Source organism: Taudactylus pleione, unplaced genomic scaffold (assembly GCF_031769625.1).
Source record: "Taudactylus pleione unplaced genomic scaffold, aTauple2 ptg001017l, whole genome shotgun sequence".
NCBI lineage: Eukaryota > Metazoa > Chordata > Amphibia > Anura > Myobatrachidae > Taudactylus > Taudactylus pleione.
This window is the reverse complement of record NW_028285418.1, coordinates 122,954-145,328: the sequence shown is the minus strand read 5'-3', so window position 1 is coordinate 145,328 and position 22,375 is coordinate 122,954. Positions and strand designations below refer to the sequence as shown.

The following is a 22,375-nucleotide window of genomic DNA, read 5'->3' as shown; positions in this document are numbered from 1 at the left end:
TCCCTCAGAGGTTCTGGTCCTATTTGCTTTGCCCAAGATCCTCAGTTCAGGCTCATAATGACTTGCTCCCTATCGGGCACGACTGCATTACTTAACGAGCCAAATGCACCGGGTTTAGCCGCATAAAGCCGCTAAACATGTGCAAAGTCCTGGTTAGCGTGCCCCCAAAAACCTGACTTGTGGCGGCAAGCAGAAATCCGGGCGCCTGTGGCAACAGTTGAATTGCTCCGTCGGGCATCCATTACTAATGGCCGCGCAAAAAAACAATTGAATTCCCCCCTTAATATACTGTTTTGCTGCATGTTCTCTCCAGATCAGAGCGCATCACCCCAGGCAGGAAAGAGGAACTGCACGGGTTTTAACAGATGAAGGCTGCTACAATGAACACTAGTCCAAGTGCCCACCTCCAGCAAGTGACACCCCTAGGCACGTGCCTCAGAGTGTTTGTGAAGCACTGTGATTGGCTGGTTAGTAGCAGCCACTCATGTCCTGTTGTAGCTAATCAGCACTGAGTGGGGTAATGTTAAGTGAGATTTCCCTCTATGGGAGAAATTCAGTTAAATGTTGAATAACGCCAGGATTGAGTTGCTGGAGCTATACATTTGGCCGGGCTGTTAACCCGCACATAGAGGATCTGAGTAAACTAGTGCCGCAATGCTGTTTTCAGGCTTAGCGCCCACTAACATCATCGCGGCTGCCACTTAAGATGGAGAATGCAGGTGGCTGCAACTAAACACCTGGCATTAGGCGCCGTTACCTGCATCTCCCAACTTAAGTGTAGGGCGCGATAGGGACAATTGAATACCTCCGGCAATTCATTCCCAACGCTACTCAACAGTGCATTTAATGGAATTTCCGTGTGTGTGTGTATTTTTATGTATGTATGTGTATATACAATACTGTGCAAAGTGGAAGTAGAAGTGTCAATAGTTTTATTTTTATTAATTAACAAAATGCAAAGTGAATGAACAGATGAGAAATCTAAATCAAATCATTATTTGGTGTGACCACTGTTTGCCTTCAAAACAGCATCAATTCTTCTAGGTACACTTGCACACAGTTTCTGAAGGAACTCGGCAGGGAGGGTGTTCCAAACATCTTGGAGAACTAAGCACAGATCTCCTGTGGATGTAGGCTTGCTCAAATCATCCTGTCTCATCATGTAATCCCAGACAGACTCGATGATGTTGAGATCAGGGCTCTGTGGGGGCCATATCATCACTTCCAGGACTCCTTGTTCTTCTTTACACTAAAGATAGTTCTTAATGACATTGGCTTTATTATAAGACTTTCCGGCGCATGGCAACAGAGTTGTAAAACAGAATTCAATATGTATAATTCCTTGTCAGATTGTGCAAGGTTATATTGCTACATAGTATTCTAACTGGCCATTGTAATTAAGGGGCCTATTTATTATTATTTTTACTAAAATAAAGTGAAAAGGGGTGTTTTCGCTAGAGGTGTTCGGTTTTATTCTGTTATTATCGCTAGTTCGGATTTATCTTATTGGCTATCCAAAACACGTGCAAGCTGGATAGCCAATATGATGCTGTTTTTGAGATCCGAACATATCCAAGTAAAACCGAACCACACATCTCTAGTTTTCACACCCTTTTCAAGTTATTTTAGTTTCACATAAATTTCCTAAAGGGTAATTGGAGTAGAATTCGTGAAATTCTACTCCAAGCCCTAATTATCACATATTTTTAGTAAACAGATTGCATTTCCCATAATTGTTATGGGAAATGTGATCTGGCCAAGGTTACTAAAAATATATTGTGAAAAAAAACCCTGGGAAGCCCTGAGATAATAACGCCGTCTGGCGTTATCCAAAGTTTCCCCCAGTTCCCCGACTCCTGCTCTGCTCTAACAGGGGGAGCCGGGCCCCAGTGATCAGCTGTGTGGTCTAAACAGACCACAAGCTGATCACTGCAAAACAAACAAAAACAAACGCCTGCATCCAGGGTGCTCAGTGGTATCCTCCGGGGCTCCGGTCAGCTGGTCTCCCGGCTCCTACACTGTGAACCTGGTCAGCTGCTGCATAGAAAAGCTGACCGGGATCACAGTGCATGATGGGAGACTAGCTGACCGGAGCCTTGGAGGACATAACCGAGCACTGATGACCGGAGGTAAGTGAAAGTGCTGGGGGTTGTATGGTGAGCCGGTCAGCACATGCGCGGCACCTTCTCACTGTATGTTGTCAAAAATACAGCCATAAGGCTACGGACGGGATTAGCAGGGACAGAGCTTTATCGCAAGCTCTGTCCCTGCAGGGTATTTTTGATAAAGCCCTGTGATATTGCCTTAATTCGCAATGCGAAAATATCACACTACAATCTGTAGTTCAAATGCGGATTGTAGTAAATAGGGCCCTTAACTATAGCTGCATATGTATTTGGTTCAAAAGCTGTAACATCATTGCTTTTCAACTTTAGCTTCAAATATCAGTAATATAAATATTCTTCCAAGTACAGTAACATTAACTTTGTCTCCCTTACTGGTGGTTTTCTTTAGATTACATTATGCATTTGCCCATGGAAGTGAACCTAAGAGACAAAACTAGGTGCAAAGTAAAGAGTTTTGTAATAATTCTTTCTTATACAGACTAATAGAATTATGTACTGACCATTGTATCAGAGGAAGGAAATGGATTTGTGATTTAAATATGAATCCTATGAAGTTGCAATATTATCTGTGCCGCCTCCATTAGCAGAATCTTAAATTTGATTTGCGCCAAATGGGTCTTAAATTTTCCTCCTTTGTAATTAATTGTGGTTTATCTTCACTCATCTGCCTTTCCGAAAAGTATGTGTACAGTGGGGATTTATTTTCTGGTATATCCGGTTTCAGCATTACGTTTCCCATTTCCTGCCGGGCAATTTACCTTTCATTATTTTATTGTGTACGATTCTGTAACCACAAGGATAGTGCTCTATGAACACTTAAAGGGATTTAAAACAAAACCATAAATTATGATGGAACCCAGAAACCGTGACCCCATATTTTATAAATGATGGTTCCCTGGGACTTACATTATGCTGAACTCCATAGGTCACCGTTAACTGTCTCTAGAATGTTTCTTTTCCTAGGATTCACAGGTAACAATCACAGAATTTCCTGTTAGGTGGAACTCTTATCCCCCGATATTGTTCCTGGGGGGGGAAGGTTGTAATGAGGCGCGCACACACGTATCTTATCCTGTTTTGCCTTCCTATTAAAATGTATGTTTTTATTTTTTCATTACTCTGATTACCCCATTGGGCATTTTCCATCTGTCAAATTTAACGACCAGAAAGGCAGAGCAGGGATAGGACGGGCTTCTCACCTAGGCAGAGCTCAGTAAGGGCTCGTTCACACAAATATGGCTCAGCCATAATGGAGCGGATTGTCTCAAGGTGCATAGACGCGGTCAGATTTTTCTTCAGATCTGAACGATAACGATTTAAAAAATCTTTCATATCTGAAGGAAAATCTGATATATCTGTCAGATGAACGATTTGAACGATGCGCGTTCCCGATGGTCAGATAACGATATCTGACATCTGATGTATTTGCAGTCAGACTTGGACAATTCCATTCATTTTAATGCAGTAAAAACTCATTCAAATCGTTCATCTGACAAATCTGACCGTGCGTATGCTGCATATGACTGCAGGGACAGCATAAAACTAGGGTTACCATACTATCCCTTTAAACCAGGACATTCCTGAATTACACAGGTTCTGTGGCTGATTAAAATCAGGTGGACTGGAGACTTGAAGTCAGCCACAGAACCTGTGTAATTCATGTGTCCCTGTTTAAAGGGATAGTATGATAAGCCTACATAAAACAGGACTGAATCAAACACTAAGGGGCATATCCAATTAAACCCCGTGGCTAATTTTCACGCTTGTCGGAAGTCAATTAGCGGGGAATGCACGCGGGAGTCCCCGCTGTCGGACTTTACCTCGCACCTCATGTAGGTGCGAGGTAAAATCTGCATGATGCCGGCCTAATCGGCCTCGCGCTGCTGGCACTAACGCACTGTTTCCGCGTTGCTCGCGGAAACTGTGTTCCCGCACGCTACAACAGATTTAACGGCGCGGGGAAAAAGCTATTTTATTGAATAGCTAAACCCCGCGCCGCGGGACTTCCAAGCCTCAATTACTCGCGGGAGAGGTCCCGTGGGTAATTGGATATGCACCTAAAGCTGCGCACACACACAACGATATAGTAAATGAACAATTTTAGTAAAAATTAACGAAAATCGTTTACTAAATGTAATGAATGATTTTTTTGAGCTACAAACTATTTTTGCATATTCCCTTACTGAAAATCGTTGAGTTGGTCATTCTGACTAAACTGCGAACGTGAACGCGCATGAACGATAATCGTTCATTGTTTTAACTCAGAAAGTAAACGATATTTTCAACGATTGAACGATAAATATCATCGATGAAAGATTATCGTTCATGTGCGTTCACATTTGTCGATTGTAGTTCAGTCAGACCGGCCAACTGAACGATTTTCAATAGAAGTTGCAACATTTTTCCTTCAACACACAGAAAATCGTTTATTATGTAAAGTAAAGCCAACTACTTTGTAAAACGATTTTCGTTCACTTTTTCAAGGGAAAAACTGAACGAAAATCGTTCAATGAAAATCGTTCATTACTTACATCGTTGTGTGCGTACGCACCTTTATCTGTAGGCTCTAAGAAACGGCATGTGACAGTAGGACAACCCTAGTACAGGACCTACCAATGCTTGCAGCATCATAAACAGGTCGCCACATTCACTTTCCACGGCTGGTCTATAAGTTTATGCCATAAAAAGAATGAAGGTACTTAATGAAAAGCTATTTGTAATATAAAAAGAAGTAAGTACTTGTACAATTGAGAATAGTCCATGTTAGATGACTCAGAGGGTTAGGAATGAAATTGATGGGCCTCTATATTGTATTAAAGGGGACTGTTTGCATTTAATGTCAAATATTGGACTCTGCACGTATGCTAATGGTTATGCGGTAATGGACAATGTATTGCTTCCCCACTTCAGTGGTCAGCACCATAAGACTCTTTATAGGATGCAGTTTGCAGTGCCAGAAATTTCTAGATGCCTGGCGTATGCTACGCATGGGTCTGGTGGGCAGGAGCTGGCAGAGACAGTTGACCTGCTACAGACTCCCTTACTGTAGGCTAACTGAGGAGAGAGTGAGGAGAGTGGTGAGACGCAGCACACTGTCCAGAGACAGAGAGGTGTTCCTGGTGACCGGAGATCAGCGTGGTGAGAGCGAGGCTGTAATAGTACCCGGATATTGGCAGAGCGGCTCTCAGACAGCGTGTTTGGCAGCAGCGGGTCCCAGGAGAAGCTGGTCTCCGTGACATCTTCCGGCCAAGCAAGGAACTTCTTTGCTCCCAGTGGAGGCCGGCAGGGAGGCGCTCCCTCCTTCAGTACAGCCGCTGGTGAGCAATACATTGCAGGGACACGTCTTCCTACATAATCGGCTGCCAGAGGGAGAAACACCAGATCATTGGGCAGGTCCTGCCAGCTCATGGAGCAAAGCTAACACCCAGATGGAGGTTAGTAAGCCCTAGGTAACTGACTACACATTCCTGCATCACTAAAAAGTGAGAGCCCCAGAGATTGTGCTACAAACATCTAATTGCACGTTTAAAGGACTAGTATACCAGCATACAGGAGCGAGCTATTAGGCAGTCAGTCATCTTACCACCAGCATAGACTGTGACATTAATAAGAGCTAATGACGAGGCGTAGGCACACCACCAGTATAGACTCAGCCACCCTGCTAAACAACTCTCCCCAGTCTCAGCCAGTACGCTTTAGCACCATAAAGTAAAGCATGGCCTCAGCATCTATGGGGGTGTAACAGACTCCAGTAGATTTGCGTGAGGCAGAGCTTTCAGGAGAAAGAAACATTAACTACTCGAATAGAGAAAGTTAGCAAGTTCCTAAACTTTGATGCGCAATTGTATGACTCTGGAATAACCCCCAAGGGGTCTCCGCTTTATAACGTGCACCACCATGGCCAATTCAGCTGAACTGAGTAATATTTCTTTATGGGGCCCCATGGTATAGCCAATACATGTGATTTTCATTATATATTTACAAACTTTGTAATGATAAAACATAAAGTGCTACATGTAGAGATATTAGCAAATGTGATGTTCCATGTCATTGTATGCTATTGTAATTGAAAGTGTTTCATGAGACTTTTAAAATTCCTGCAATATAGAAGTGTTGTGACAATAAAGTAAAGTTTTCATATGTAAAGTCCAATTATGATTGTTTCTGAGTTGAAGTAGCCTCTTACGGTGCATACACACACGATTTTTTTAACGATTATCGATAACAATATCGTTGATAAAATCGTTCACTTTCTTAGTTAAAACGGCGAACGATTATTGTTTATGCGCATTCACGTTTGTAGTTTTTAGTTCAGTCACACTGACCAACTCAACGATTTTCAGTAAGGGAATATGCAAAAATCGTTTGTAGTTCAAAAAAATCGTTTATTACATTTAGTAAATGAACATTTTTAGTAAACTATTTTCTTTCATTTTTTCCCTTGAAAAAATGAACGAAAATCATTTACTAAAATTGTTCATTTACTAAATCGTTTGTGTGTGTGTGTATGCAGCTTTACTATTCATCTGAAATATAGAAGAATTTGTGTCGGAAAGGAAAGACCACAGAGTCCTGGGTATCACACATGCACCTGCAATCCCCAAAACACCTAACCCATCCTTGCAGCACCCCAAGAAGCCTATTTTGCTAGTTTTTATTCTTGTCACCCCCCCACTTTTTACTTTTTTGCCCCCAAAAAATGGCGTCTTTTTTTTGGGGTGTTATTTTTTTTTTTTGCCAGATTTGACCTTTGGGGGGTTCTGAGTCATTTCCCCACATTTGCATCCCAAAATAAATATTTTATACTTCTTTTCACCTGCTATTTCGCCTATTACAATGCATTGAGTTTTCGCTTAGGCGAATTTCGCCTGGAATTGAATTTGGAGATAAGTTCCGAACAGGCAAAAAGCTGCAATAGGCGAAACTTTTCGCCGATGACTGCTTTTCGTGTCTAATTGAATCCGGCCCTGAGTGTGATTAGAGTTTCAGTCATGCTGTGTGTTGTACTAAATCTGTAGCCTTAAAGATGTTAATACAATAAAACTTTACCGGTTGAGAATACTGTAAGAAAGCCTCTTGTTGCCAAACATTTGTACTTCAGTATAATCAGGAAATGTAGTAATCTGCCGGAATTGATGGGAGATGTATCAAACTTTAGAGAGAAGAAGTGTCCCATAGCAGCCAATCTGCTTCTACCGTAGCTGTCCTTTATAGAACAGTCTATAACATGACAGTTAGCAAGTGATTGGTTACTATGGACCACTTCTCCACTTTCTAATGGCGCACATCCACTAGCAGATATTAATGGATGACTGAACGATAACAACATCGTTATCATTCAGTCGTGCATGAATCTGGCAGTAAAATGTCGGAAACGACCAGCAATGCGCGCTCACGCTGGTTGTTTCCGACATCAATCATTGCCCAAACATGCCGGTCAATCTGCCGTTTGACTGTGTTAGGGGATGATGGAGGGTGCCTACACTGAACGACTAATCGTTCAGTGTAGGCACTGCAGGGGATGGGGAATGACAGTACGATTACGATGTTGTAATCGTAAGCTGCATAAACACTGTGCGATCTGTACCACGACTTGATAGATATCTTTCTGTGAAGTCATCCTGCCACATCTCTGAACAGGCAAAGTTAACGATATCGTGCAAGTTGGCCTGCACGTACGGACCATCATAGATATCGTTATAGTTCATGCGGGAACGTGCATTGTTGGTCGTTCACTGCATAAAAATTAACGATATATAGTTGAACGATCTCTTTATCGTTCATTGATATGGTACCGTGTGTACGCACCAGTACTGTTGTTGCCTCATCTGCTAGTGGATGTGCGGCATAAGGTTTGATACTTCTCCCCTTGAGGCATCTAATTTGCCCATTACCTGCCAAATGTTGCAACCAATGAACCTATAGGTGAGATACTAGTTTGAATTCACTCAGGCATAGTAACATCAATTTGGGAGAGATGTATCAAACTTTCTAGAGGGTATTTGTGGCAGTAGCGGAATTTGGGGAAAAAAATGTATGCTAGGTCACACTGCCATGGCATCGGCAAGGAGTCTACCATGACTGCCTGTGGATCCCGGGTTCTTGCCCTGTGTTGGGGTAGTTTTCAGATAGAAATAAAAAAAACTACCCCATCTGAAAGCTACCCCAACACAGGGCAAAGCGGAGATCTACTTCCAGCTGACCCCAGTGATCCACTAATAGCTGAATATCTCCTGATGGAGAAACCATTAATCTCAAGATGTATTATGTGCCGCCTGAGAGAGTCTGCCAGTATTCTACTTTTTTAATGTAAACTTGTGAAGTTGCTGAGACGTACTCTTCTGCCCTTTGGAAAAATCCTGGTTGTTCTTTTTGTCATTGCCTGTGGAGTTTGTGTTCAGCCTTGGTGGCCAACATTGAGGAATTGTCTGATTTGAAATACAAGAACAGCTGGAGAGCCACAGTTGGCCAAGCCTGGTTTATAGGAAGTTTTGATTCTGAGGTGGACTACCAATGTTGTATTTGGAGATGGTGCGGTTCCCCCCCCTACACATCCCCGTAGGCTGGCATCTGTCATTGAGCTGGTCAGTTGGTGACGGATAACGTCCCTGGGAACCGCTAGAGAAGGAACTGGTGTTCTGCCAAAGACAGTTGGATTTTCTGAACATCTAACCGAGTATTTGCTTTCCAACATATTGCTATGAATGTTTTTTTTTGCTCACCGTAAACTTGGGCAGGGTGAAATTAAAAATGTTGCCATCTTAAGCTAAACCTGTCTAAAGAAGTGGTTAGGGCGCTCAAAAAAAACAGACATTAGACCAGTTTCTTCTCGCACCTCAGCAGGCTGCGGGATGAAATATGTCCCCCTGCAGCTTTAGGCGTCGGAACAACAATTGAAATTGCTCCATCAGACGTTTGTTCGTATAAACGCACAGCTTGGGGCGTCTGTAACAATCGTCCCCATAGAGTCTTTCTGGGCTCAGCATCTGCTTCCCAACACTTAAGACAGACGGTGCGTCTGGCTAATATGGCCATAGCTGGAATTTTCTAAAGACTTAATTTGGGTACACACTAGACGACATTTTAAACAAAGTTGCCAATAACGACCATTCGTTACGGCAAATTCTTTAAATCGTTCAGTGTACGCCGCCGGCTATTTATCCCCTCCTGAAAGTCCCGTCCACTCCTCCTGAATTTCCTGCCCAGTATTTAAATTAGGCCGAAATTCAACAATTTGGTAGTGTCGAACGTCTCGCGTATATCGTTTGGTATTTGTAAAATCGCTCAGTGTGTACGCACATTATCGTTTGTCCGGGAGTTCATCTAGTGTGAACCCGGCTTAAGCATTGTATAAGTTACAGCCTCAACTAAGGCAGAGTACCCTTGCAATCTGATCTAGTAAATAGTAATAACTCTGCTCTTGCAACTCCAGATTGTAAACAAACAATCAAACTGTTCTGTCTACCTTAATTGTCCAGGCTGCCGCCAACAATGGTGGAAGACTTAACCCCTTCAGGTTAAAATAAATTAGATTTGACCACATCTTCTATCTGCAACATTCTATGAAACAACTGTGTTGCAAATGGGGGGGGGGTATTGATGGCTTCAGATAGACGTGCTACGGAAGGGTCTATATGTGCTCATTATTATTATTTTTAGAAAAAAGGCTAAGAGGGAAAACATCTGGGAACTTGGAAGCATCTTTCAGGACTTTTCCCAGCCTCATCCAAGTCTGTGAGATATGAAATAGAGGGGAATTGTGCTATGTCTTCTTTTTTAGTAGAAAAACCCCTGACACCTCAGGATCAGCTGTGTCCTGAAAACGAAGGACCTGTCAGATAGCCATTATCATGTCACTCACCCCCATGTTAGCGGAAGAGTCATCCTCCCAACCAGAGATATCCTCATCTTCACAGATCTCTTGCATCTCCTCCACTTTGTCCTCTGACACCTCCAGCCAGTGATGCCTCTGGGTCCCCAGAATGCCACAGATGCCATCTGGTACTGAGCACCCTTGTAACGTTTTGGCCGGACCTATAAAGCAGGTGTAATACATAATGGTTTTGCCTGATTTGGTCCTGGAGGTGCTTCCTATTTTTGTTGCTATAGTGTGCCTTAGAAAATAGATCTAACAGCTGCAGACACAGGGGGAGGTGTACTAAGGCTTGGAGAGAGAGAGATAAAGTGGTTCGTACTTTCTCTCACCAAGGCTTAGTACATTTACCCCACAATCGCAGTGGGAAAGGACTGGCGCTAACGCAGTGCTCCTGGTCGTCATGGCGGACAGGTACTCTTTTGAAACTTTCACGGACTCCATAGACTCCTTCCCCTAGAACCGGAATCCTGTGCTCTCTGGACCTGGCAGTTTGAGGAGTACCGCAACAGACACAAGTCTCAGTTGCTGTGAGAGCGACTGGCTGAACTGTGTTCCAGCATCCTGGCCGATAGTCCTCAGGTCCAGCACCTAAAATTATCCAGGACCGAGAGCCTGTAAATAAACCGAGCGCTAAATAGCGCTCCTAACTGTTACCAGGAAAGACGTTTTCATGGAAAACCTCTGTACATTGGCTGTTAGTAGTAATAATAATCTACACAGACCATAAAAGTTGGGAAAGATTTATGACAATTTGGGTACTGTTGCACCTTTCTTAAAATGAATGTCTGATCCTATTGATATGTTATAGACACAAGCCATTATATATGTAATGGGAAAAGCGGCTACGTGATAAGAAATCTCCACCACACTGTTACATTGTTTATAAGGCATCTGCGCTCGATTATGGTATTGCTGTGTTTATATGAGAATTAATGAGCAAATGCTGCTAATATAAGATTTTAATTTACACGGTACAATAACCTGTTCTAGCGAATCTATTGTGGCTGAATACAATTCAATTTGTTTTAGATACTTTTTTTTTCACTAATTGTTCTGAAACTACTGGCTGTTTCTAAACCTCTACCTATACAATGACCACACCCATATCCACTTCTGATGGGGCACTGAAACGCGTTGAGCCTAGAAACTGCTAAGCCAACCGGCTCTGGATGTCCCTGCAACAGCAATTTAAGGTGCATACACACTAGACGATATGCTCCCTGAGCGATATCGTCTAGTGTGTCCCCGGCAGGCTGTGCTCAATGTCGTTCATGACATTGAGCACAGCCGCTGAACTATATAATTAACGATATCGTTCAGCGCCGGGCTCTCTCCCCCATTCCCTGACATGCAGCAACCTGACGACATCGTCAGGTTGGCCTGCATGTCAGCCCAATGAACGATGATGACGAACGACCCGCGCGTCGTCGTCATCGTTCATCTTTTTGGGCTTAAATATGGACGATAAAGTGGACGACTGAACGATAACGATATCGTTATCGTTCAGTCGTCCACTTTATTGCCCAGTGTGTACGCACCTTAATACTTTGACTGATGCGGTAGTAAAGTGTCCTAGAGTGTCCCACTCCTAGTAAAGTGTCGGCACAGTAATACCGGTTTTGCCTGCAAAATGACAGCCATTTTGGGATTTACCTATGCGAAATAGGTGATTACAGTTCACAAATGAATATATTGATGTAGCATCTGATAAATAACAGTCTCTTGTCTTTATATCCATTGTATAAACATAAGCTTATAATTTAGATAAATCATATTGTGGACATGGGGTTACTTGGGCAGTTGTCAACTTTAAAGTCACAAAAAAAAATAAGTGTTGTAGTCGTTGATGTATCTGTGCGATGGTTAATATGGGTTTTCTACTTTATCAACACTGAAATGTTGTTCTCATTAGGAGGTTACCGCAAGCAGTCGCCACTATGTGGACCGACTTTTTGACCCTGATTCCCAGAAGGTTCTTCAAGGAGTCGTGTAAGTAAATATTAGGAGATTGACCATCTGTCTTTCTTTCCCCATTAAAATGACCTATTATGTGTGCATGATCCTGCATCTCCAGTATTCTGTTTCTGAATTATTTGGTTGTCTCTCCTTATCCCTTGTCTTATCTTTCTTTAGGTGCACGGAAATGTCCCTTATTCGGTTTTAAAGGTTGTCAAACTATAATTTAATTAGCCCTGTTGCTGGCCACGTTCATGCAGCAGGGCTGGTGGTTGTCCCTGACTACGGAACGATTCGGTGTGCGCCTAACGGGTCCACAAGTGATGGATCATGGCGAGATAAAGCACCGCAGTAGTCAGTTGACTTTCATAAGGGCTGGTTATGTCACCGACTGATGAGACTTTCTAGCTGGCCAAGAAAACTCTAATCTCGCTGTGATTGTGTTTTTAGTTATTTTGGCCACACATACAAAGCAACAATTAGTCAATTAAACTGAAAATGTGTCTAATTCTACTTTTCAGGGGCTAAGGTTTACAAAATTGCACATTGTGACATACTCTCTACAGCAGGGTTTGGGAACCTTTTTTTTTTTTTCTGCCGAGGGCCATTTTGATATATATATAAAACATTATTTGCAGGCCTGGGGCAGGCTACGCCCCTTTGTGTGATGTCACAAGGGGATGGGGCCACAATCACCAGTGATTACAGCAATGCCTGGAGTATCCTGAGGGTGCTTCGGGGAGCTGTAGGGGCAGCGTTGTGACCATCTGAAGCTTCCGAAGGACGTTCCAGGCACTGCTGGATAGATTCTGGCTGCAGGGTGCCATTCTAGGCACCCAGCTATCCAGATGAGGCTAGCAGAAGAACGTTCCAAGGGCCAGACCAAATGATTCCGGGGGCCTTATACAGTCCCCGGGCAGGAGGTTTCCCATCTCTGCTCTACAACCATGTACCCTGAGGGTAGTCTGAAACCTAGTTTACTATGCGTAAATTGGCTTTTTTTTAAAGGCAATATTTAGTGAAGGTATAATATGTTCCCCTTTTTTCCATACACAAGCCCTGTAATTTCCCAATTTATACAAGTGGTTTTGGATGTATTTTTTCAATTGTGTTCTGTACTTGATTTATTTATATATATTTTTTTTAACAGAGATATGAAAAATGCTGTGATTGGAAACAACAAGCAAAAAGCCAACCTGATAGTTTTGGGTGCAGTGCCAAGGTACTTGCAGGGATTGTCAGCACCTGCCGTCTGGCATTCACTCAGAATCTGCCAGGGGATACAAGGGTCCTTTTAGGAGTGATATGTGTAAGCCCAGGCTTAAGGCCTCAAGGGAAGGGCTCTTCATGATTGAAATAGCCACACACTGGGCCTGATTCAGACCCGCTCGCAAGCGGGTCGATGGTGCCCAAGTGCGCATGCGCGAGACCCGAATAACGTTATGGGTCTCGCACCAAAGGGGGCGTGCTGTCGATGGTGATTGACAGCACGCTTCCTTTGATGGGCGTGCCGGGGGCGTGGCTGCCCAGACGGAGGGCAGTGGCTGTTGGGACGAACATCCTGCGCCTCCATAGGGTTGGCGCAGTGTTCGGCAGTGCGATCAATGGTGCAACTTTTCACGTAAAGCGTCAGGTTTCTCGTTGCAGGTGGTGGACGAATTCCTGTGGCTTTAGCGTACAGACGCAGTCGCTGCGCCATTGTAGTCCGCCTCTGAATCAGACACTGTGTCATATTTATCTAACCTATTACTGGGGTCAATGGTAGTGTTGTAGTCCATGTGAGCATGTGGCCCCTGGGATATATCTGGTTGCCTATCACTAAAGTCTGTGTGTATGGAAAATAGAAGGTTATCTATAGTGTGTGCTTATTACACAGCGCTTTACACAGAATGATTCCGTCATGGACATCAGCCCCTGCCCCAGTGGAGCTTACAATCTATATTACCTACCACATGGAGACACATATACACATATGGTTAGTTTTCATTTTTGCCAGTAACAAATGAACCTGCCAGTGTGCTTATAGGATACCGGAGCAGTCAGAGGAAACCCACACCATCAGGGAGTACATACAAACTCCACACAGAGCCTTGGTCAGGAATTGAACCTGTGACCTCAGGACTGTGAGGCAGTAATGCTAACCACTACACCAACCATGTTGAGACAATATATACAAATCAGTCAGTGCTTTTAGTACTAGAACATAAGTACTGAACCATTAAATTTTCCTGTATGGCAGAACGTCCGCACCGCAAAGCAACATGGCCCCTTACAATCACTTGTAACAATAGCTTCACTCTATTGACGATATTGTATCTCATCTGCTCATTCCATGACTGTCTACAATCCCACTCTATGCACAGCAAATGGCATACTGCGTTTTAGCAATTGTATCCATGTGTACCCCAATCTCCTTAATTTTTTGTTTTGGGCTCCATCGTCGCCCAAAGAGGACACTTACCATCTAATGCCAGCATCTCCTTTGACAGATTATTATATTTGCTCCAGCAAGAGAGCTCAAGCACAGAACTGAAGACAGAATGTGCTGTGGTTCTGGGCAGCTTGTCCATGGGCACCGAGAACAACGTCAAATCCCTGCTAGACTGCCACATTATCCCAGCCCTGCTGCAAGGTAGTGGTGACCTTACACTACAGAGCTCAGGCCTGACGTGCTGAACCGACCTGCCAGGCTTTTCTCATTCTGACAAGACTCCTTACTGTGCGTTTTCAGGCCTGCTGTCAGCAGACATCCGGTTCATTGAAGCTTGCCTGCGGTGTCTCCGGACCGTCTTCACCAGCCCGGTCACGCCAGTGGAACTCTTGTACACGGTAACAAATTTTACATTTATCGCCAGCATGGCCCGAGGGGACCATGTACATACTATACTAGGCTGTAGAGTAAAACTTTTTCAGTTAAAATAATAGTAATATGATCTTTCTAAATATACTTCTAATTGCTGCAAGATTATTTTATATACTGTATTTATTATTTTCAAAACACTTTTTGTTATTTTCAAGAAATAATGATAGGACAAAGCAGAATACAAAAACATCGAGATGCGTATTACATTGAATCAATAACTCGGATTACAGAGCACACTAATACCCGTGCAAAGTATTGCAAAATGCAGTCGACCTAATGTAAGCAGGGAAGCAAACCAAAAACAATATACACAACCCAACAATATCAAGGAAAGAAGTAATAAAATATTATAGAAATAATAATATTTAAAATAAGTAGATCAAAGAAAAACGTAATGAGACGAGTGCCCTGAAAAGAGGATTCTAAATAGCTAAATAAAGTGTATATACTTTCGCTAATGATATCCAATGGTCTTCAATCCATAATACAGAAGTAACTCTAAACTAAGTCAGATTGCGAATCAGGAACCAAGAGGTTGTTTCAAATATACTGTATTTATTTTAAGTAACACACAGATATTGCTGTTTTATTAAAATATATGTTAAGTTGTTTGTTTTTTGGCATACTGTACTTCATTTATTCCCCCCCCCCCCCCCCCTCCATTGGAGCGCATACATCAAGGGTATTCAACATGGCGGACCTCCAGCTGCTGTGGAACTGCACATCCCAGCATGCCCTGCCACCGGTTTAGCATGCCCGAATAGTAAAACTGTGACCAATCATGCTGGGATATGTAGTTCCATAGTAGTCTGAGGGCTGCATGTTGAATACCCGTGCCACACAGTTGCCCATATGTGCTGCAAATTGTACATGCAATTCCAAATATTTAAAGGTCCTTAACAACATATAGTTTTTGATGCAATTAGCAATTCCAAGTGAAAAGAACATTTCCATACATAAACATATATATATTTATTCTATTTTTCAAGCAAGGGGGAAGGATTTTTCCAATGCACTCACATCTCGTTAGAGCCAGGTCTTTCCTAATTTGCTAATGTGCTGGATAGGATGATTTTTGCACATTAGTCTTGTTTAGCAGTTAATGTTGTGCTAAAACATTCAGTTTGTTCTAATGATAAAAGTAGAGCCAATGTTGAGACTGTTTCATACATACAGGGGTATTCAATATGGAGCGAAAACTCAGTTTCTGCGATGTTTTCGCTCGGATGACGTCATTTTCGCCGCTTTTACACCGTATTCAATTTGAAAACTTTTTTAGCCAGTGCGGAAAGTATATTGCATGCGACCCTGCGAAAAAGTATCGCCAAGGAATGGGTGGCGAAAAAAAGTGCAGAATTGGGGTTTTGGGGTGCAACATTTTGGAAACCACCCTGCAACCTTCAGACAGTCCCCCAAAGGTAAACTGTGTCAAAATTTTTTAAAAAAATACCTCAGAAGACCCCCAAAAAAACACTTTCATTTTGGGGGCCAAAAAAAATTGGGAAGTACAAAGTTAAAAACTAGCGAACTACAATCTAGGGGGGTCCCCAAGTATGCCCCAGGTGTTTTTTTTTTCATTGCAGGTGTTTGAGGCAGGTGGATTTTTCACGTTTTTTTAAAACTTCACTTTAGCAACTTTTAAATATGCTCACCCCCATTTTCAAGTACCCCAAATTTGCTGGGACTACTTATTTTCTTCAAAAAAACCCTTAGAAATACTATTCTTCATCACCTTCCCAAATCCCCAAAATAGCAGCTATCGAGCCCGTTTTTAAAGACCCCAAAAACCTTCAGCAGGGCTAATCGGGGGTATCCAGAGTAATCCCCCATGTCAGAGCATCTTTTTGGGGGTGTTAGGGTGATTTCCCCAAAAATCTGCGAAGTTTTCGCTGATTTCACTTTCGCCGGGTGCCGTTTTTGATGATTTCATATTGAATACGGTTATAATCGGGGGCGGGCGCGATACTTTTTCGCCGGCAAAAGCTCCGATGTGCGGCGAAAACTTCGACACGCATAGACGGCGAAGTTTACGTTTCATATTGAATACCCCTCCAAGTCTTTTATATTCTAGATGTGTGTGCGTATTCATTTTATTTGGCTTGAAAAATAGTACAGTGTGCTTTGCAGAAAAATATATAAATAAGAGAACAACAAAAGATTTACATAAAGTACGTAGCTATAAATAGGGGGTCTTGTAGTAATTGTGTTTATGCGCGTAATAAAGTTCATCGTCCCTTATTACTACATGGTCACATGGGATGCTATTGCGGCCAGCTTGGCTTTCTCTGACACGTCTGCTGCTGCATTTCCTGGCGATATCGGAGGCGAACTGTTCTGAGCATACGCAGAACTGATATCCTCCAGCCCCCAGGCAATGCCGAGGAGATAACGTCGGTTCAATTGTGAGTATCCGCCTGTATACGGACGTTGCCCCGTCCCCTGCTCTGTTCATACGTTTCCCGTATGAATTAATCCTTTGTCTAGGTTTTACTTATTTGGAAATCTATGCCCCCCGTGTTATTGTCCAGTAGTTGTAGGGGCTACTTTACTCTGGAGCGCTCTGCCTCCTGGCTTCATAAGTTTCCAGAATCCCGATTCGCTATTTAATAAAGGAATTATCCGGTGCACGGCCGCCAGATTATTATACAGCTCCACAATGTACGGCTGGGCGATGTTTCTGTTGTTGGTTTTATTCGTGGTGCTTACATAATACAAGTCCTTCCTGTTTCTCTTCCTCTAGGATGCCACTGTGATCCCACACCTCATGCTGTTACTTAGCAGGTCCATATACTCCCAGGAGTACATCTGCCAGATCTTCGCCCACTGCTGCAAAGTAATTTCTCTTTATCCACTGTCCATGTTTGTTTTCAGTTTGTCATTGAAAATGATCATCTTAGCGCTACCGAGGCTTGTATACGGAGTGTGGATCGTGCCCGCGTAATTAACGTTGTCCGTGATGTGGGTTTTTTTTTTTTCTTCTTGGTTTTTTTTCCTCTCAATTTAAACATTGACTGATTAGGAAAATGAAGACTTTTATGTTTTGAAACTCCCCTTTTTGTCTGTTGCAGGCTCCAGACCATCAAAGCATTTTGTTTAACCACGGAGTGGTCCAAAATATCGCTCACCTGCTAACATCTGTGTCTTATAAAGTAAGTGAATTACTTTTTAAATCATTGTTCTTTTAGGGGGTGCAAATAATTGTGTATTACATCTGCGTAATATAATAACTACTAAGAATATCTGCTTCGGGTTACATAAAGGAGGGAACATACCGACAACCTATAAAGTTGTACCATGCAGAATCCCATAGTTCCATGTGCTTCTAATCCTGCTCCCATTATATTGATGTCTGCGAATCTCCTGAGTCTGCCTCTTACATCTGTCACGTGCATTGCTCAGGGACTGTCTCTATAAAAGGTAAGGTACCTCTGTGTGCACTCAGCAAATAGGACAGAGAGCAGTGAGGTGTGGGAAACATAGAGGACCTCCTTCTAATTACACTTCCGCAGTTCTTATTTCCCCTAAACTATCAGTAAGAGATGATGATGATGAGTGGTCTCTAATGTTGAATAGTCATGTGACTGCCACCTCTGAAGTGCGATTTCAACAGATACAACTTTTTTTTATTACACAGGGTGTATCTCACCCCCTTATTATTGAATAGATTTGGTTCTGGAGCTTCAGACAAGTGTCCGAAGTGCTCTGCTCCCCAGTGCTCATTTTGGCATCTCCTCTGGGAGTGCTCTGCTGTCCAGGTGTTTTGGTCCCAAGTCACTGTGTCACCAATACGGAACGTGGTATCCCCATTTTGTCCCCTAAAATGTGTATCTTTGGTTTGGGTCTCTTGGACAGGGCTAATCGTCTAACGGTCCAATATGTGATTAATGGCAAAGGTTTGTATTGCCCGTACTTGGATGGCATCTAGGGACCTTACTTTTGCTGAGTGGTGTGGGTCGATGAATGAAGTGGTGGGGCATGAACGTTTTTTATATACTAAGCGTAACTGTATTCTCAAATATGAGTGTATTTGGGGCCCATGGATCTCATCTTCCCATTATGTTACTGGAGGTGGGGAGATTTCAGGCACTGATGGGTTGGCGATCAGCGAGACAGCACAATAATGTCTTGATATTCTGAGTTTTTGTTTGATTTTTCTGCTAATTTGAGTGGCTGAGATTTATTTTGTGCAGATATTTTTGTTCTGTGTTATTTGTATATTGGATTTGACTGTGTATTTGAATTAATGTGATCATATGTTAATGGATGTTTATTACTATTTTTTTTTCTTTTGGGTCTCTTAGGGGTGGGGGGATTATGTTTCTTATATTGAGTTTTGTTATGGGAAAAAAGTTTTACAAATAAACTCAATTTAAAAAACAAAAACCCAAAAACTATCAGTAAGTGTCAGAGGAGCCAAGAGTGACCTGAATAGACTTTTCTCAGTAATGTGATTTGCTGTGACAGGTTACTGCCACTTAGTAACATCCAAACTTCACTGATTGTATTTGCTCCATAGTGGAGCAAAAGTGGTATCAGACTGAAATGATGTATCCGGTCGTGTCCTGGACTCGTTGAAGCACTTGAACACCTATAGATCTGTCCTTTTTACAGTGTGTCTCTAGTTGCGCCAAGTAACATGTCTTGGAGTGCCAGGTCCGGCGACTCAGCCAAGTGTCTTCACGCAAAATAAGTGTCGTATTCGCATAAATAAAACTACTGGGAATGACAGAACTGCACTGCTGGCGTACACTGGTCTTGGGGGTGTGTGACATTTGTGCATCGGTGTACAAACAAGTCCGAATCTGTGTAATAGAGGGCTTTTCTGCACCCCAAGTTCTGCTGTGCTACATCTTTAACTTTCTACGTGGAAAACCAATTCCTGTGCAGTTAGTCGCAACCCAGCATCACTAGTGCACTGTCAGCGGCTTTTCGCTGCGTCTGTGATGCGGCTACTCGTCTCGGAGTGTCTCAGTAGTGCTGTGTATGAGGAAACCTTATCTGTCCCGCTAGTGGAGAGGTTCGTGACTGTTACTTAGGAAGTGCAGTAGCCTGGGGGCAATATTAAGCCAAATGAGGTTAAAGGATGTTCTAGATCAGTGGTTCTCTAACTTGGTCCTCAGGACCCCACACAGTTTACGTTTTGCAGGTGAACAGGTGTAGTCAGTACTCACTGACTCATTTTAAAAAATCCACAGGTGGAGATAATTATTTCACTTGCGATTTTGTGAGGAGACCTGTTAAACATGCACTGTTTGGGGTCCTGAGGACCGAGTTTGAGAACCACTGTTCTAGATATATTGATGCCTTGTAAGCATAGTAAAATAATTTGGTAGCTATTGTTGGATTTGTGCATAAATTAAAAGGGATTAAGGTAAATATACAAATAAAATGGGGATAATTAAACTCAGCAAATTACATTATACAGAGTAGTTAGAAGTTTCTGGATACAGAAGATGAAGTTTGGTGCTTGTGATCCTCAGTTATTTTGTTGATTTTTTTGTTTCACTGTTTTTATACCCCTTTTCCACCAAAATACCTGGTGGGAACCCAGCTTCAGACCCTGATTCCATTGCACTTCCACCCGGGTTATTCCTGGGTCGGCCCCGTTCACACTGCACCCGTGTGCACTGGAAATCATCTGCCGGTGCTTGGGGATGACCTCATCATCTGGATCTCCCCATGCTATAAATGGGGCTGGAGTTTACACTGCCCTTCAACCCAGTACCTTCCCGTGTCCAACCCTAGTCGCTATCTGGGTTCTATTCCTAGGTCACTGGGTTATTTTTTTGGGATCCCTTTTTAATAAGTCGCAACCTGGGCAGACCAGTCAATAACCAGGGTTATAGCAGTAGTGTAAAGGGCATATAATTGTGATTCATGTTTGCTCTGGAAGTCTGTCCTTTAAAATGGCAGTCATAAATGCTTTTGCCGCAGAATTTAAAACTTTTTTTTTTTTTCTTTTTGTCCTAGGTTCGTATGCAAGCATTAAAGTGTTTCTCAGTTTTAGCATTTGACAATCCACAGGTATCAATGACCCTTGTAAATGGTAAGTTTTTTATTTTATTTTTTTATTTCTAATGCTAAAGTCACAATTTCTACTTCAGGGTCCATAGGGTATCCACAGGATACCTTGGGGTATAGGTGTGACGTCAGTCGCAGGGCACCAAAGAGTTAAGCTTTCAGCCTCCCAGGATGCACTAGGTCCCCCTCCTATACCCCGCCCCCGGGCCAAGGCACCTCAGTTTAGTTTGGTGCCCGGCCGGCGTCGGGTGCACCTGTCGGAGTGGGGGCTAGAAGAGCCCCTGAAGCTTTCTTCAGTGCAGCTGTGGCTGCACATCTGGATGTACAGCATGGACAGTCAGTCCTGACGTCCATGCTGTCTTCCCTACACCCCCGCCGGTACCAGAACGCCGGTACCGATCCGGGGATGCTGGTGAGCATCTGGGGTCACAGCTAGCGGTGACCCCAGATGTTCCGGACCATGGCTGGATCCAAGGGGGACAAAGGTAAGCAGCGGGGTCCCGCGGTGGGTCCCCGCTGGTCACATGGTCCTAAGTCCCCAGGCAGGGGGCTCCCTGGGGACTGGCTGCAGCATGGAGCCAGGTACTGAACCTGCGCTTTCCACTACCCCCTGGGACAGCGGACCGCAGCAGAGCGGTAGCGCTGCGGCGTCCCAGGGGTTAAATGCATGCCAGGGGAGCGTGCCTTCCCTGTCTCACAGCCGGCGCCTCCCCCGCTGCACACAGCCCTCTCTGCACTGTGCTGACTGGTCCTGTGTCAGCGCTCCTCCCCCAGGCCAGCTTCTCTCTGCTCCTCGGCGGCCATCTTCTCTGCAACGCATGGTGAACGCTGCTGGAAGCCTGGAAGGAAGCATCGTGGTCTGGGTCCCCCCGCATACCTCTCCTCCGCTGTTTCTCAGGTCTGTGTATGCAGCGCTGTGTCCTACCAGGCCCTGTGTCTTGTGTAGTTGAGTGATCAGCGCTGTTAGTGCAGGAATTGTTATTTCTCTGCATTGTATGCGACTGTGCTAGCGCTGCTGCCTGTAACTTTATCTTCTCAAAACTGTCAGCTTTATTACTGTCCCTGTTCTTTCTGCTAAGCCCTTGCGGTGCGGTGCTGCAGGGTGGTCTCTCGCCTATTTAATACTTAATTGGTGAGAGAGGTCACATACGTGGTGCCATCATGTCTGAAAGTGATTTTCCCCTCCGGCTACAGTGTACCACGTGCAAAGTACCGTTAGCGGAGGGGGAGGGTAGCGCGGAGGGCCTTTGCCAGCAGTGTTTGTCCATGGCGCGGCCTATTACGGTTACAGCACCGGTACAGGAGCCGCCCTGGGCTTGTTTCGCTCAGGCGTTAACAGCTTTAGTGGGCCAGTTAGCTCCGCAGCCCGCGTTTACTCCGATGGGTTTGTCCCAGCAGTCTGTGGTGTCGTCACCCATGCAGGGGTTCCCACGACAATTGGTGGTACCCCACAGTCTCCCTATTTCCCCGCTCCCGGGTTCTCAGGAGCCAGCGTGGGTTAACTCCCTGACGAGTTATGTACAGCACTTGTCG

The 22,375-nt window shown here is 43.7% G+C and overlaps 1 protein-coding gene across 2 annotated transcripts in view; it reads left to right on the top strand.

Moving 5' to 3' along the window:
• Nucleotides 1-22,375, top strand: part of ARMC8 (armadillo repeat containing 8) — an 87,665-nt gene that overhangs the window by 8,647 nt on the left and 56,643 nt on the right. For both annotated transcript variants that reach the window (XM_088461107.1, XM_088461108.1), the window contains exons 2-8: nt 11,915-11,991; nt 13,109-13,180; nt 14,448-14,590; nt 14,690-14,787; nt 17,562-17,654; nt 17,890-17,970; nt 20,792-20,867. In XM_088461107.1, the coding sequence (XP_088317233.1) occupies nt 11,915-11,991; nt 13,109-13,180; nt 14,448-14,590; nt 14,690-14,787; nt 17,562-17,654; nt 17,890-17,970; nt 20,792-20,867 (640 nt within the window). The remainder of the gene's footprint in view (nt 1-11,914; nt 11,992-13,108; nt 13,181-14,447; nt 14,591-14,689; nt 14,788-17,561; nt 17,655-17,889; nt 17,971-20,791; nt 20,868-22,375) is intronic.